This window comes from Curcuma longa, chromosome 5 (genome assembly GCF_044706935.1).
Source record: "Curcuma longa cultivar G26 ecotype Majalengka, Jawa Barat chromosome 5, ITB_CL_G26_1.1, whole genome shotgun sequence".
NCBI lineage: Eukaryota > Viridiplantae > Streptophyta > Magnoliopsida > Zingiberales > Zingiberaceae > Curcuma > Curcuma longa.
In genome coordinates, this window is record NC_133865.1 from 3,031,074 (window position 1) to 3,046,189 (window position 15,116).

General features: G+C 36.2%; 1 protein-coding gene across 1 annotated transcript; it reads left to right on the plus strand.

Annotated features, from left to right (window-relative positions):
• The first annotated feature begins 424 nt into the window (after nt 1-424).
• LOC141828791 (uncharacterized) lies at nt 425-14,601 on the plus strand. Its single transcript, XM_074716184.1, has 12 exons — nt 425-504; nt 3,238-3,337; nt 7,176-7,303; nt 7,475-7,622; nt 7,823-7,917; nt 9,011-9,094; nt 9,175-9,223; nt 9,370-9,461; nt 10,738-10,852; nt 10,999-11,075; nt 11,147-12,519; nt 13,991-14,601. The coding sequence occupies exons 2-12, from the start codon at nt 3,245-3,247 to the stop codon at nt 14,425-14,427; spliced, it is 2,691 nt and encodes an 896-aa protein (XP_074572285.1). The 5' UTR covers nt 425-504; nt 3,238-3,244; the 3' UTR covers nt 14,428-14,601.
• The last annotated feature ends 515 nt before the right edge of the window (nt 14,602-15,116 follow it).

Below are 15,116 nucleotides of genomic sequence, written 5' to 3' on the forward strand. Positions count from 1 at the left end.
ATAAATCATGCAGGAGTTGGTAACGTACGGAAGTCGAAGGAAGCGGTGCAAAAATCATGACACCGTGAAGGTTACTCGCACTATTTATCTAATCATCTACCCCGCCGGGCTCCACGGTGATTCGAACAGTCATTGGGTGGGTAAAGAACGCAATGGATAAGAACGATAAAAGCATCTACTATAAATGGAACAGGGTGGTGGGCGCCAGGAGGGTACATAACCGTCATTTGTGGGGCTGCGATGGCGCTTTTGTTTTACACCCTCGCCACACCGATACAACCACTCTCTACGCTTGTAGCCGTAGGCTGTGGCCTCTCACTCGCTTCTGCGCGCTTGCTGCTTTTGGCTCTTCGTCCTTCCGCGAATTCCCACTCCGTTTCTTGGAGGGGAAGGAAACCCCATTAAAAGGTCGCCGCTTTCCGCTCGCTTCACACCTGCTTCCCTTCTAGGCTCGCTCTCCCGCTTCTCTTCGCTCCAGGTTCTGTCTCCGGAATCCGCCTCAACGTGAGTTCCGCAAACCTTTCTGCGAACCTTGTTATCTGCGTTTGTTTCGGTTTTCTCAGTTTATCGTCTTGAGTTATGTAGGTTTCGTTTGCTGCATTGTATATGCCGATTGTTTTTATTTTTATTTTTTTTGGCGAATGAGGAGATGATTTTTGATGCGTTGTTTTGTTCGTATTTTCTTCTCTGTTTCACGTTTTTTTGGGAGGTCGGATTTTCTTTGAAATGCTGCGGAGAAAGTTCACTGGGTCAGTCGCTTTTAGGGTTTTTGAGTGGTTTGCTTTGTATTGCGACTGTACGTGCTTCTTGCGCTTATATTTGCTGCAGAGGAACTGCGTCACCCTCGAGTTGAGTTTGTTTTTATTATTGATTTTTGGTTTATGCTTGCAGTATTGCCGTGTTTGATGATGAATATGCTATTTGAATCAAGTTGAAAAGTTGAAGTCTGTTTTTTTATGGGAAAAATTGGGGGGAGCATTGTCGCTGTCTCAGTGATTCATATATGTTACGTTTGTGAAGTCGAAGAGTTACAAGAATAAATGTCCTTGAACCTGATGTTTGATGAAAATATTATTGTGCGGTCTTGATTATTAATCATAATTTTGCAAGAAGACATTGGACAAATGGCTAATCTAATTGTAAATCAACAATGATATTGCTTGCAATAGGCTCATCGTCAATAGCCAGACACATGCGTTCTTTCAATGATGCTTCCTTGGTTTGACAGACAGTTGCTTCCTTTGTGGCTCAAGTAATCCAAGTTAGTAGCTACTTTGTATTGGGAGTATGACAATGCAAGTCAAGATAGACGGACAAGGAATAGGAATAGACAAGAAGGTTAAATAAGATGAGGAAAATACTTGTTGTTTGGGCACATTTTATGTTGGTAGGTAGACTGTCATGTTTTAAAAGATCCTAGTGTTTGTTGTTACTACTGAGCTTCATGCTGTCCCAAACTCCCCTTTGTCTTCAAGCACCTTCTTCTCCTTTCCCTTTGTCCTGCTCCTTTCACTCTGTATGATTTTTTCTCCTTTTGTTTGGGTGTTAACTTCTACATCTTCCAACTTTTCCCTAGGTTTTCTCCCTCCTTGAACCGGGAATAGAGCAGGAGATGAATTCTAGAGTTACTTTGTTGATGCTGCTCTTAATGATGGTCACACCTCTTCTTTGTAGCGCATTTAGCATGATGACCTCATAAAGCCCCTATGATCATGTTCCCACATGGGCATGGATGGTACATATTGCTCATTTCAGATGGTATGAGCTGATACTTCAGTTACTAGTTCTATTGTGAGTAGTTGGGAGAAATTGCCCTGAAAAATTGAGTTTGGAGAAAATGGTCAAGAGTCATGAGTCTAAGGAGGTAGAAACTTAGCACAAAAAGAATACTTACTGCCCATGTTTCAAGTGTGCATTGATTTATTTTGACATTTGCACTCTATCACAAGTATAAAATGAAGTTAAAAATTGCCAAATTAGAAGCAAATAAACATTTACCTAATAGCTAAACTAACAATCAGATGATCATTAGATTTATTATTGATCAGCAACAAATGACGCATATAGGAGCTATATTTCATTAGTAAATTACCAACAGTTAAAGATGAACACAAAGGTAAATCTATTGTGTGAGAGATTAGTTTTACATTTGCTTCACTCTACTAGTGTGGGTGGGTAGATTAGATTAGAGTGGCTCATGCTTACTTATGAATTGACTCTACATAACTGGGTATATTATTGCCACTCTATTTGAATGCAGATCTTCTAATCCAGTAAGGACCATATTAAGTTCGACTAGCTGATTACTTTGGCTTTGACTAGCTGACTCTAATTGCTTGGCTTCCAAGTTTGGTTGATGACAGGTGAGGGCTATTAGGAAAGCAATCAATCTGTATACTCATATTCTTAATAAAAACAAGTCACACTGAAAATTTGAATTATATAAAAAATGGTGAATGGGAGGAAAACTTTACAATAAAGCATTGCTACAATAGTTGGTTTGTTTGCAAAATGGAAAATAGTGCATTGGATCCTTCCATTGTTGTTGACTTTAAAATCTAAGAAACACTAAATTTATATTCAATGGATGATTCAAGTTGATGTAACTTTGTCACCAAGCATGTGTTCATGTTAATTGATTTAACATCCACAGGTGCACATGCTTTATCCTGAGTTAAGCACCTTATGGCAGGGAATCCTAATTTTCAACGATTATCCTTTAAGGTCTAGATTCCTAATTTTGCTAGGTTCTTTTCTTCATTTAGTTGAACAAAGAGTGGTAAATCAGAACAATGTAGGGCTGAGAACAGAGGAATCTTAAATATAAATGTTCTTGTAATTATATATTTATCTGAATTGTTAATTTTTTTGTACGGTTTTCTTTATCTCTTTCTAGTTTGTTCTGTTACTTATTCAGTATCACTTTTGATATCAGCTAATCACTCATAATCCATATTTTTTGTTTGGTCTTTGATTGATAATACCACTGAGGGCCATAGAAAATATTGCAAATCATTCATCTTCGATACTCACTGTGTTCAGAGGATAATACCTTACTATGATCTTCAGATGCATTTTCTTATCCTAACCTAAAATCTTCATATTTTGTTAGTGTGAACAGTCATCTCATATAGGTAGAGCCAAGTGAGTCTGTGGTTAAATGCCTTGGTATTCTTTCATATTTTTTTTGGATAACATTACATTTCAACTCATGATTTACTAATGTTATTATTATAGTGCCAACATGAGCAACCAAAGTGTAGTAAATTGTCCTTTGTGCATGGAAGAGATGGATTCAACTGATCTGCAGCTGAAGCCTTGTAAATGTGGATACCAGGTTTTGGAAAATACAATTTTAGCAATCTATCATTATGCTGTCTTGATTTTTGCTTCTTGTATATTCAATAACTATCTGCTATATCTAATGTTAATTGGCACCAATTCATCTTTTTGTTTTTACCAAGATTTTGCACTTTAAAAAATAGTTATAGAAACTGTTCTTATTCTAAATTTATTGCCTTTTCTTTGAATATCACTTGTCGGTATTGTTACAATAGTTACTAATATTAATACCTTGAACCCAAATGATAGGTTTGTAGAATTTGACCATGATAGGATCCCACATTTTTTTAGTTCCTTAAACTCTAGTGTACCATGTTGCTTGTCAATGTGGCAGGAGACGAGGACATTGTTGAGGTTGCTATTACAAGTTAGCATGGAGGATACATAGAGGGGGTGTCAGCCATAAAGGAGATTGCACATGGATAAGGCATGGTCGCGATTCCATTAGTGGAAGGATTTGATAAGGCAAATAAGGGTAGGGGTAGCTTGCATAAGCAAGGATGTAGAGAAGATAAGTAGTGTTGGTCTTGAGAAGATGTTTTATGGATTCAGTGTGGGCAGAACAAGAAGGGAAAGGTGGATGATGGATAATTGGTAGCAACTAGCAACATCCCTATAAGGAGTATTATATTTTAGAGGTGTCCTAAGGCAATCGCCTTAGATATTATACCATTTATTAGATAAATAAAATCAATATTTGAGTATACATTCTTTATATATTTGATTTGATCTTAAACTCAATTACTGATGTCCACAATACAATGCATAATGAGAGAAATTGTGATTGGATCACAATTAGTGAATATTTTTACATGTGCAATTATGTACGTATTGAAATGTTCTCTAGTCGATGAATTGATGAGATTGGACATAATCAATTCTGTTGAGACTAACATATGTTAGACTCTTTGGTTTTATTAGGCAGCCGATCCTCATTGGCTGGAACCATTGGGATGTTAAGGGTTAACAAATAGATGCTAGTTAAGGATAACTAGTTCATTGGAAGTGACCTGCTATTAGATTTCATGTCTATGAACAAGGTTTAAAATATCAAGCCGTGTCGAGGTTTCAGTCCTGGATCAAAACGATACAGTTTCGATACCGTATCGTACCGTGCTAGTATAGTTTCGGTATTTTTAAAATATAAAATATATTAATTTAAATAAAAAATTTAATCTAAATATTTAAAATAAAAAATAAAATATTTTGAAAAAATAATAAGATAATTTTACGGATTTAATAAAGCCTATTTAAATTATCCCCAACTATAGCTAGGAATTGATTATTAAAATCTTATTAAACCTAAGTTTAAAAAAATAAAGCAAAAATTGCGACTGGCCACGCGCACGACCGGGGGTGCAAGCGGCCCCCTCGTGGAGGCGACGCCTCCGGTGGCGTGGTCGGGCTTGGACGACGCCTTCGGTGGCATCGCCAAGCTTGGGCAACGCCTTCGGTGGCGTCGCTGAGGCAACGCGACGCCTCCAGAGGCGTTGCCGAGCCCGGGTGATACCTCCGGAGGCGTCTCCCAGCCGGAACGCCTATGCCGATACTGTGCCGGTGTCGGTCCGTTGGGGGAACAAAATTTTTCATCGGTATCGCACGATACAGCTCGAGATTTCAATCCATGACTATGAATGTCTATAAAGATTTTATTGCAGCTCGAGTGCAAGTCCTCTGATTTGAGGTATTCAAGTCATCTTGGTCATGGAGATTTATACTTTGACATCTTAAGTAAGCATCTCTACAGAGGTGTGGACCCAGGATGAATGGGTATAAGCTGAAATGTCCGAAGGTGTTTGAGTAACTAATAGAGGATTCACTACTCCTTCAATTAGGAGACGTATATCCTATGATCACTTGCCAGGATTGTTACTCGTAAGTCTTTGGCCAAAGCAATAACATGTCAAGAGGATGATCCTCTTAGATAGTTATTTTGGGTAACTTGAATCCGCAAGATAAGGAACTACAGTTTGGGTTAAGTGTGGCGTAGTCAGCTTAGTAGGGACTGACATATAAACTATGCCCTGAATTAAGCGGGTATAAAATGGTGAAAGGAACAAAGGCACGATCAACCATAGTTGTTGAAGGGTACAAAAGTGGTTCTGGAATTAACTGTAATTTTTCAGTTAATTAGGGGTGATGATGTACTACTAGGTGTCACTCATGATCGATCCATAATTAATGGTTAATTATTAATGATCAACATAAACCGGGAACCTATAAGGTCACACGCACTACGAGTTTCTTCAAAAGACATAAAATGAATTTAAGAATTGAATTCTCAAATCGAGAGAGATTGAATCTAGTTGGACTAGACAAAGGGCAAATATGAAAGATATTTTGCTGGAAAAGAAGCGCAGATGAGCCACGTCTTTTTGAAGACAAAGTGAGTCCTCTTTAGTTTAATTATAAACCAAATTGGTTTGATTTTAATTAAAAGTGATTTGGTTTTGAACCAAACTTGAGGTTAAAAGATAGGAGTTTAGTTTAATAGATTTTGTTAATATTTCTTAATAAAATTTATCTGTTAAACACCTATAAATATAACTTTTATGAAGAGTTTTTAACAGATATCAAAACCTAATTTTTGGTTTTTTTTAAAAAAAATGTGATCCCCTCTCCTCCTCTCTTATAGCCGCTGCCCAAGCCATCTCTTCCTCCTTCTTGTTGTCGCCGCCCACCCTCTTGTGGGTGTTTGTTGCCGTCGGCCAAGGAAGGCTTCCAAGCTCACCTCCGGCTAAGGATCTTCCCTAAGATCAGTACCTCCCAAGGGTCGGTCGTTCCGGAGCCAAAAGAAGTTGCAAACCGGCGATGGAAGCGAGGAACGCAAGGAGAAGCAATGTTGTTTCTCCACCGAAAGGTATCACTTCTTTCTTTTGATTTGGTTTTTGTTTCGGGGCAATTGTTGCCGCTGGAACATCCACACCATATTAGTTCGTTGCCCCTTCTTAACAGTGAACCATATGACCTTTGAATGGAGGCGTGATCTCCTCTATTCAATCTGATTCGTATCATCAGATTGCTTTGATCCGCCGGATACGAAATTGGACCGTAGGTACTCTCTCGGATCACTTGTCTCCCCCCTTCGACTAGTATCAAAGTGGAGACACGACACGTGGCTTAGAAAATTGTCTCAAGGAGATCTCAGAGTGGATACGAGTAGAGGCAATCTTGCTCAAAGTTGATAGTTGATGTCGTTTCCGTTCCGCGTCATTCAAAAGTTATAAAATTGTTTATATCATATTTACAATTATGTTTGCATGCATGTGTTTCCTTAGATGGGTTTTTGCATAGTTAGTGATAAAATTGTTTATTACGCTTCTGTTGCCATGATTTATTAAATCAAAATTTTAAATTACACATGTAGAAACCCAACAAGGAGGACCTCTTTGAACCCTAATCCTAAAAAGTGGACTCTGATACCATAAAGAATTGAAGTAAAAGAAAATTTGTATCTTATCTTATTTTGATAAGAAGCACTTACATAATAATTATAGGATTTATGATTACATCTTAGAAGTACAAATGTGGGAATAAACTCATTATACCTCCAACCCTATGAACCTAACACCTCTGCACTCTTAATATAGTCTTTTGATTGCTCATTCTTTAGCTCAATTTTTATTTTACTTTTTTCCAAGCACATCTGCCATAGGCACATGAGTGTTTAAATCTTATTTTAAATTTAAGGTTGATTTCCGCTTTTCAATCAACTTTTTTATCGGTCTATTATTTATTTGTTGTTAACGACAGCTTGATTGCACTGATTACACTCATTAACTTATATGCTATATCTTTTCTGTCATGCATTCTTATCTGATTTGATTTGCTAGATATGTGTCTGGTGTTGGAATCACATAATACAAACAGCTGAAAACAATGATGCTGAAGGAAGATGCCCTGCATGCCGAACTCTGTATGACAAGGAGAGGATACTGAAGGTTGCTATATGTACAGAAAGGCATGTTCAGTTAGATGAATGATCTCTTTTTGTATTTATATTAATATTTAATATGATGTTTCGACCTCATGTAGTTTTAAAAAGTAGAACAATAATGCTGTGGTGAGATTTAAGTCAAAATGCCTTATCTAATCTTGTTTCATAGGATTTGATATTGTGGTTTTAATGTAGCTTAGCGAAACAAGTTTCCCAAAGGCAGAAGTCTCAAAAGGCTAAGTCTAAACCACTAGAACTGCTAAAAGATGTAAATGATGTCCGTGTCATTCGGCGGAATCTTGTATATGTATCTGGTGTTCCTGTGGCTTTAGCAGACGAAATGGTAATATTTTTTTTACTTATGTAATGTCACTCCTCTATATTCATGGTAGATAATTATCTATCAGTTTGCCTTCTAGAAATGTTCAAATTTAAATATGATATGAAGCTTTTTAAGTTCTCAGTGACAATTTTCTGATTAAGATTTCTAAAAATATCAGTTTGATCTGGCTATACTTCTAATACCTATTCTTTTTCCTACAGATTCTCAAAAAGAGAGAATATTTCGCCCAGTATGGTAAAATTGTAAGAGTTGTTGTTGTTCCACCTTCAGAGGCCTTCTTGAATTTTCGTGTCATGTAAGTATTCAACATCTCAAGTAGATGCATATCATTGAAAATAGATAATTTGAGTCAACAACTGCTTCATTGCAAACAATAAAATAAGACTTAGGTTGTTATTAGGTCATACATTTTGTCGATAAATAACTTAGCTCTTAATTGAGCCAATATGCTGGCAATTGTTTGCCTTTCAGTGGTCCCCAATTCAACTAATATCAGGAACATCTTTGTGCCTCTTTTTAGGTGACATCAGATTTCTGACATTCAACTAATTCTGGGGCATCTCTGTGCCTTCCTTTTAGATGTCTTTCAAATGGGAGATAACCATTTTCTTGTTACATCCTGATATTGGAGAATCTTCTTGTTCAAGTTTTAGCTTCATTATAAATTGTGTTTTCCACATTTTTTCATCATGTCTTACCTTCCTGGAGAGAAATTTGCTTGCCATTCATATCGAATAGGGATTTCTGATTTTAATATATCTCAAGATAACTTGATTTGGAAGCTCCTTGTATATGTGTCCTGTGTCTATATGTAGAAATCTGGGGCATAATTTGGATGAGATATTCTGGATCATCTATTTGGAAAATATATATTCCAAATCATTCTTTGGAAACGATATTCTAATTCTGTTTGTAGTCATATTAAGGAGATACTTGATTTGTAGGAGGTAGTCGCTATCTTTTTTAATGTAGGATCCATAGTTGGATACTTGAACTATTGAGTGTACTCATGATTTTCTCCTACAAAGTTTTCACATTGTTCTTCCACTTGAGAATCATTTAGAATGCTATGATTCTTGACGTGATTACACATTCCAACTCATTCCACATGTATCTGAGCAATTAACTGGTTCTTCTGATTTGCATTTTCAAGCTAAACCAAAATATTTTTACACAATTCAGATGCTTGTTGTATTCTAAATCATCTTGTCTTTGCCTTCCCTCCCTTCTTCCTCAGAATGTAGCATAATTTTGTCTTAAAGTTTGGCCTTGTTTTTGTATTGAATGAACTCTACATTCCTTCTGTGATATCAAAAAAGCATATTTATGAGGCTCATTTAGTGACAACTTTTGAGCATCTTTGTTGAGTCTTCTTGTTTATCATGTAGATATATTACATTCTCCAAGGAGGATGAAGCTCTTAAATGCATTGAAGCTGTAGATGGCTTTATTTTAGATGGTAGTCCTTTAAAGTAAGTGTTATTCTTGTCTTATCTATACATTGTACGGAAGTATACATTCTATAATCTTAAATTTGACCCTGTCCTTGTAGAGCATGCTTTGGTACTACAAGATACTGTCATGATTGGCTAAAGAATAGGGTAATTGTCTTATCTTCAGCGAAATGGATAGATTTCTTTCCAATTTTCTACACTTTATTGAATTCATACAGAATTGTAATTATATTTATCAGATTTGTGGCTGATTCTGTATTTAGGCAACTAATATAGTGTGCTCACTGATTCAGCGCTGTAAAAAACAGAACTGTCTGTATGTGCATGATGCTTGCCCTGAAGAAGATATATGCATGAAAGATGAAGCTCCTTCAGTATGCACAAGGTACTACTTTGGCATCTTGTATTTATTTAAGATCATATCGCCACCTAGGATCTTGGCACTTTGGATTGTTGCAAAATAATAGAAGATGCTAACAAAATTAGAAATTTTCAAATAAAAAAGTAAAAAGAAGTATATTTAAAATGCTAGAAAATCAAAACACACAAATCTAGAAGATAACCATAGCAGCTATGCAGCTACGCTACTTTGAAATTGCAAATTTGGGGAAAAAAAAACAATCCGGTGCATGAAGCTTCCACTAATGCGAGGTCCCGAGGAAGGGTCTATTGTACGCAGACTTACCCTGCTTTATAAGATATTGTTTTTGAGACTCGAACCTGTGACCTCTAGGTCATACGACAACAACTTTACTATTACGCTAAGACTCCCCTTTAAATTGCAAATTTGTAAGGACAAACTTAATTGGAAAATTTGGCAAAGTTTGTCATTTCATTAGAGTTTCACATTTAGAACCCATTCAAGTTAGTGAGTCAACAATCCTTGAAAAAGTTGAGTGATTGTAATATTACTGGAGTGCATCAAGGGTTTATTTGACTAATTGATTTATTCAGGAAAACTGAAACTTTGGCATAAGATGTTAGTATGTGGTGAAATTTGTCAGTTCTATTCTATGAATATATGTTTCTCAAACAAGTTTCCCAACTAGTTTAGTAGGCCACATGTTGACACTTAAGGATTAACATGTGAATATGGCTTAGCTAGAGGAAGTAATATTTTTTGGTAATTCACACTTAAATGAATTTGTTGGGCCAAAGTGTGTGCACATGACAATTAATGATTGTGATAGCTGAAACAAATAGAATGCATGTGAAAATGAAAAAAAAACAATGCTAACACAAGATAACAAGATATAATGTAATTTGGACTTGAAGGTAGGAGGCTTTCCAACCCATTTAGAGATCTACTTGGTGAAGTTAGTTAGAGTTGTTCTTCGGAAATCCTGTGCTTTCCAATGAACAAGGAGTTCCATTTTCAACCCATTGTAACTAATTTATGCATTTTTTGTTTGACAATGCAAAAAGGAATTCATGGTAAAATTTTCTTTAATACTCTGTGAAACTTCTTTTCAAATGATGATGGGTCAGTAATTATTTCAGTATCTTTTCCATAACAATGGGTCAGTGAATATTTCAGTATCTTTTTCATAACAAGAGGTACAGTCTTCCACATTGTTTTTATTAAGATGTTAACTTGTAATCCAAAAATGAAATAAACAATGAAACTATCTGAGTCTTTAACTTTCATGTTCTTAAACCAGTAAGCTTCAGAAATCTTCAGGATATGTCTCTAGTCTTCCACCACGTTCTGGAAGCATCTTGCCTCCACCCATGAATACCTTATGCAGAAGTAGCAGTACTGTGAAAAAAGATCAGGTACAATCTCTGTCTGAGGTAACTTTTTAAATAAGAAAATCAAGTTGTCGGTATAGTTCTCTTTAGACCTTGGCTAATTCTTAACCCTTGTATTTTTTTTAATCAATTTCTGATGCTAACTTTTAAGTATCTACTTCCTTGTCAAGAAACATTGTGATAATGGCAGAAAGATCACAGAGAAAGATGATAGAAAGCACGGCGCCCTTCTATCTACAGCTTCATGGTATAACTGTGAAATACTCTATTCCTTTCTTTGTCGTAAATATGAAAAGCTGTGGTCATAATTTCCCACAGGGAGTCAACTTCCACATCTGATAGGCTATCATATGCTAGTGTCACAGCGCTAAAAGGACCGATTAACCACTCTGCTGTGCCAAAAAATTTCATCATGAAACCCAGCGATGGGGATCGAGTTGCAGTTTTTCAAAATACAGATCAAAGTGATGAGCAACTGTCTACTTCAAATTCCATTAAAGTTGGAAATAGACTTGTTAAAAGCTTTGAATCATTTGAACAGCATACATCTACTGAACTTGCAGAACATAAAAGATTTCAAAATTTTAGTGCAAGTGATCAGTCCAGCATTGTTTTAGAAAGAACAGAAGGTGGATTATATTCTGATAATTTTTATAACAAATTTCAGAAAATCAGAGAAGTTCCAATCACTATGAATTTCAACACACTAAGCCACCAACTAGGTGTAGCTTCTCGAAATGACTTCATGAGATGCCCTAGGATGGACACAACTGACCTGAATGCATCTCATGTCTTTTCTTCATCAGTTAATAGTAGCAATCAGGGCCAGAACAGTGGTTGTAGAGTTAGGAGTGCTTCAACTTCTGTGGATTTTTTGGTTAAATCATCCTTACAGGATGCTCCTATGTCCGACCTTCAAGCAGGATCTCATAGTTCATATCAGGAGAGATTAAGTGGATGTTTAAACTCAAATTTGACACAGTCGTTTATCAAATCCAATTCTTCAATAGGTTATGGAAACAAGTACTCTATTTCTACTAAAATCACAGGAAGCTCCAAAATCTCAAGTTGTGGTGCTTTTGCACATTCAACATTTTCAGATGTTGGCATTAGTTCCTTTCCCCATAACCAAGGGAAATTACAAAAAGAATCTAGTGCCAGTGAAGATTTTGTCATTGGAAGCTCACAGCATCAATCTAACAGGTCGTTTTTCTTGGGCGAGAGTAACATTTACAGAAATGTTACAGATTTGCTGGAAGATAGTAAATTATTAGATGAAGCAGCTAAATGTTGGGAAGAGCATGACATGGTCGCTGATATGTTGTCTCTCAATCTAGCTCATGTTGATCACATAGTAGGTCCTCTTGCTAACTGTGCTGACTATGTTAAAGATGACTACCCTTTCATATGTGAGACAGAGGCTTCTTTCAATCCCAGCATGAATCAAGATATGTTAAAGTCATGTTTTACTGATTCTAGCATTTTGAATGTGGAAAACTATATCTATCAAGGTAATCTGCAGGAAAATAATGCAACTCATTTATATACTCATTCACACAATGGTTTATCTGTCCCGCATTCAAATTTCACCAAATGCATGTCTCTGTCTGCCAAAAGCCAAGATTGCCATAATGTTTCTTTTGATGAGATGTCAAATGAATCAAACATACTCTTCAGTTCATATCAATCAGGTGAATTGATTTTCTTTTCTCATTTTGGAAATTTCTTTCCCTTAGACATTCAAGGTTTTAAATTCAAAGTAGTCTTATTCAATGCTCATGATCATCAAATTCCTTTTTTTTGTAATTCGTAAACTTGTTCCAAAAGTGACAATTAAAACATAGATTGCCAAATGTTTCACCATATGTTGGTCAGAGTAGATTGTCATCTAGAATATGTACAAGATGGCCATCAAGTAGGATTCTGGTAAGTATTTTACATGCACTGGTAGCTTTTGAGCATTTGGTCGAGTTGTGCATCCAAGTTTTGTCATCAGTGCAATATTTACTTGAATGCATAAGTTGGCTTTTTTGTTTGACACTCTTCTCCCCTCTTCGGTCCTTTCAGATGGACCTACTATTCATCTTTCAAATTTAACAGGCCAGAATATTAGTTTCAAGGTTTTCCGTTTCATGTTGTGACTAGGATATTTTTTTCCTTGGCTCTATTCTTGTGTTACTTCTATTTTTAGATATTTGATACTTGCTATGTACGACAAGTTTAGTAATTTAACTGGTCATATCCTATCTTTCTAGTGTCTGTGATTGGATTAGGCTTTCAGTGACCATATTTAAGTCTGACACCAAGGGTTTAAATACTGGACTGATACTGTTTTTGTCATCGAAAATTCAATGAAAGGGAAAAAAAGCATTTGATGCCCAACTACATGATCCAATGACTTCAATCTACTCCCTTGGCTAGACGTGTTGACTCCATTAGTATGTACTGGAGTAATTCTCTTATGGGCCATACATCAAACCAGTCTAATGCTATGCAATGATTGGATTGTCAGAACTTTTAAAAACTCTGCTGTAAGTTGAAAGATAAACAAAGTCAATGCATCTTCATTGCAGATCTTAGGTAGGAATCTCCGATGGTAGTAAATTGATTAACGCACAAAATTGAAGATTGCATAGTCCTGATTAGCTCTGCTTTAGATGAAAGATTAAAGAGTATTGTCTTGTTTGAATAGTTGCCACAAGTTAATTAGATTAAACTACGTTCTGTGAAACTGCAACTGTTCTTTTGGCACGTACCATGCCAGAACTGTTTGACAAGCAAGTGTTCGTCCTATTTTTAGCTGAGTTAATGATCTTTTATTAGGTGCCTCCTTAATTAGTTCTAAGATAGTATGATTTACGTCTGGATTATTTAGAAAAATCTAGGTTAACTCTCCAGTTACATATACTTGATACGTTCCTATATGTTTGCATACTACCTAATGTGCCTGATTTTGCCTTGGTTGATTTATCTTCTTTTGAAGCTTCTTTGGGTGCAAATATCTCTATTTCATCTAGAACAATTTAATAGTTGCATGCTTGGAATTTTGACTTATATGTTTATATTTGTTATAACAAAATAATTAAACTATACATGGTTAGATATAACATAATGGTAATTGGTGCAATTTTCATTCTTTTAAGCTATATATGATTTTGGCAGGTTCCACTTCAAAGTTGAAGGACTCTCAATTTTCTGCATTTCCTGCTCTAGTTAGATCCCCCGACATTCCTACTTATGTTGCAGATTACTCAGATCCACAGTATTATGCTACCACACAGTTTTCTGGCAGGAACATGTTGCAGTCATCTCAACTGATTTCTCCTGATTGTGGCTCAAGCACGGTTGGGTTTGCCAAAGGTAATCAACCGCTAGAATTAAGAAATTTATCTCAGAAATCAGTCATATTAGCAAATAAGAATAGATCAGCAATCTTAGATAGTACTTATCAGCAAAATGTGATGAATGATTACGATTTTCTGTGGGGGCCTCGTCCTGTCGACAATTATACTGTCAGAGAGTCCATGGACACAAAAGGAAATTTGTCAGACATTCTAAATAGACTTCTTCCCGGATCAAAGTATCAGCCTCCAAAATAAAGAATGGTCTCACTTTGACATGCTCCAGGTGAAGTAACCGCAGTTGAAGATCCACGGAGGCTTCATGTTCTAATACTGTAATACTCGGTGGCATTCTCATATGTTTTGTTACTGGTGGAGTCTACAATCACTTTCTTGGCATGCTTGTTCATTTCCCTCGTTTAGTTTCCTTACTCATTGGTCTACCTCGATAGGTTCTACAGGTAGTGATACTTGTATGTAGACATTCTTGGATCTGGAAAATACTCAGGTGAAAAATGACATCAAAAGTTTAGGATCATGACTAAATAGGCTCACTCAGATTTTCCATCTTAGCATGTTGTAGCTCAAATCTAATTTGCTTTCCTCCAACCTCCAACTTTAGTTGAGTCTGTTAAATCTCTGTTAGATTGAATAGAGGAACACAATCGGGACTAGCTTAAGATGACGGATTCTATCTTTTTGCAAAAGAGTTGGTAAACTCTCGTTCAATTTGACTTCCAATTACAATCCAACTCACTCGGAGGTTGTTCTTCAGCGCTGCGAGCTTTACTGGTTTGCAGTCAAACTCAATATTTCACATTTAAATCTTCCTCATGCTCGGTTTGATGTTCTTCATTCTTCCCTCGAGCTTTATATATAAAGGCAAAAAAACCAGTGGGAACGTCGGGAATGAAGAGAAAAAAAATACCGGCCACTGTTTTTAACCA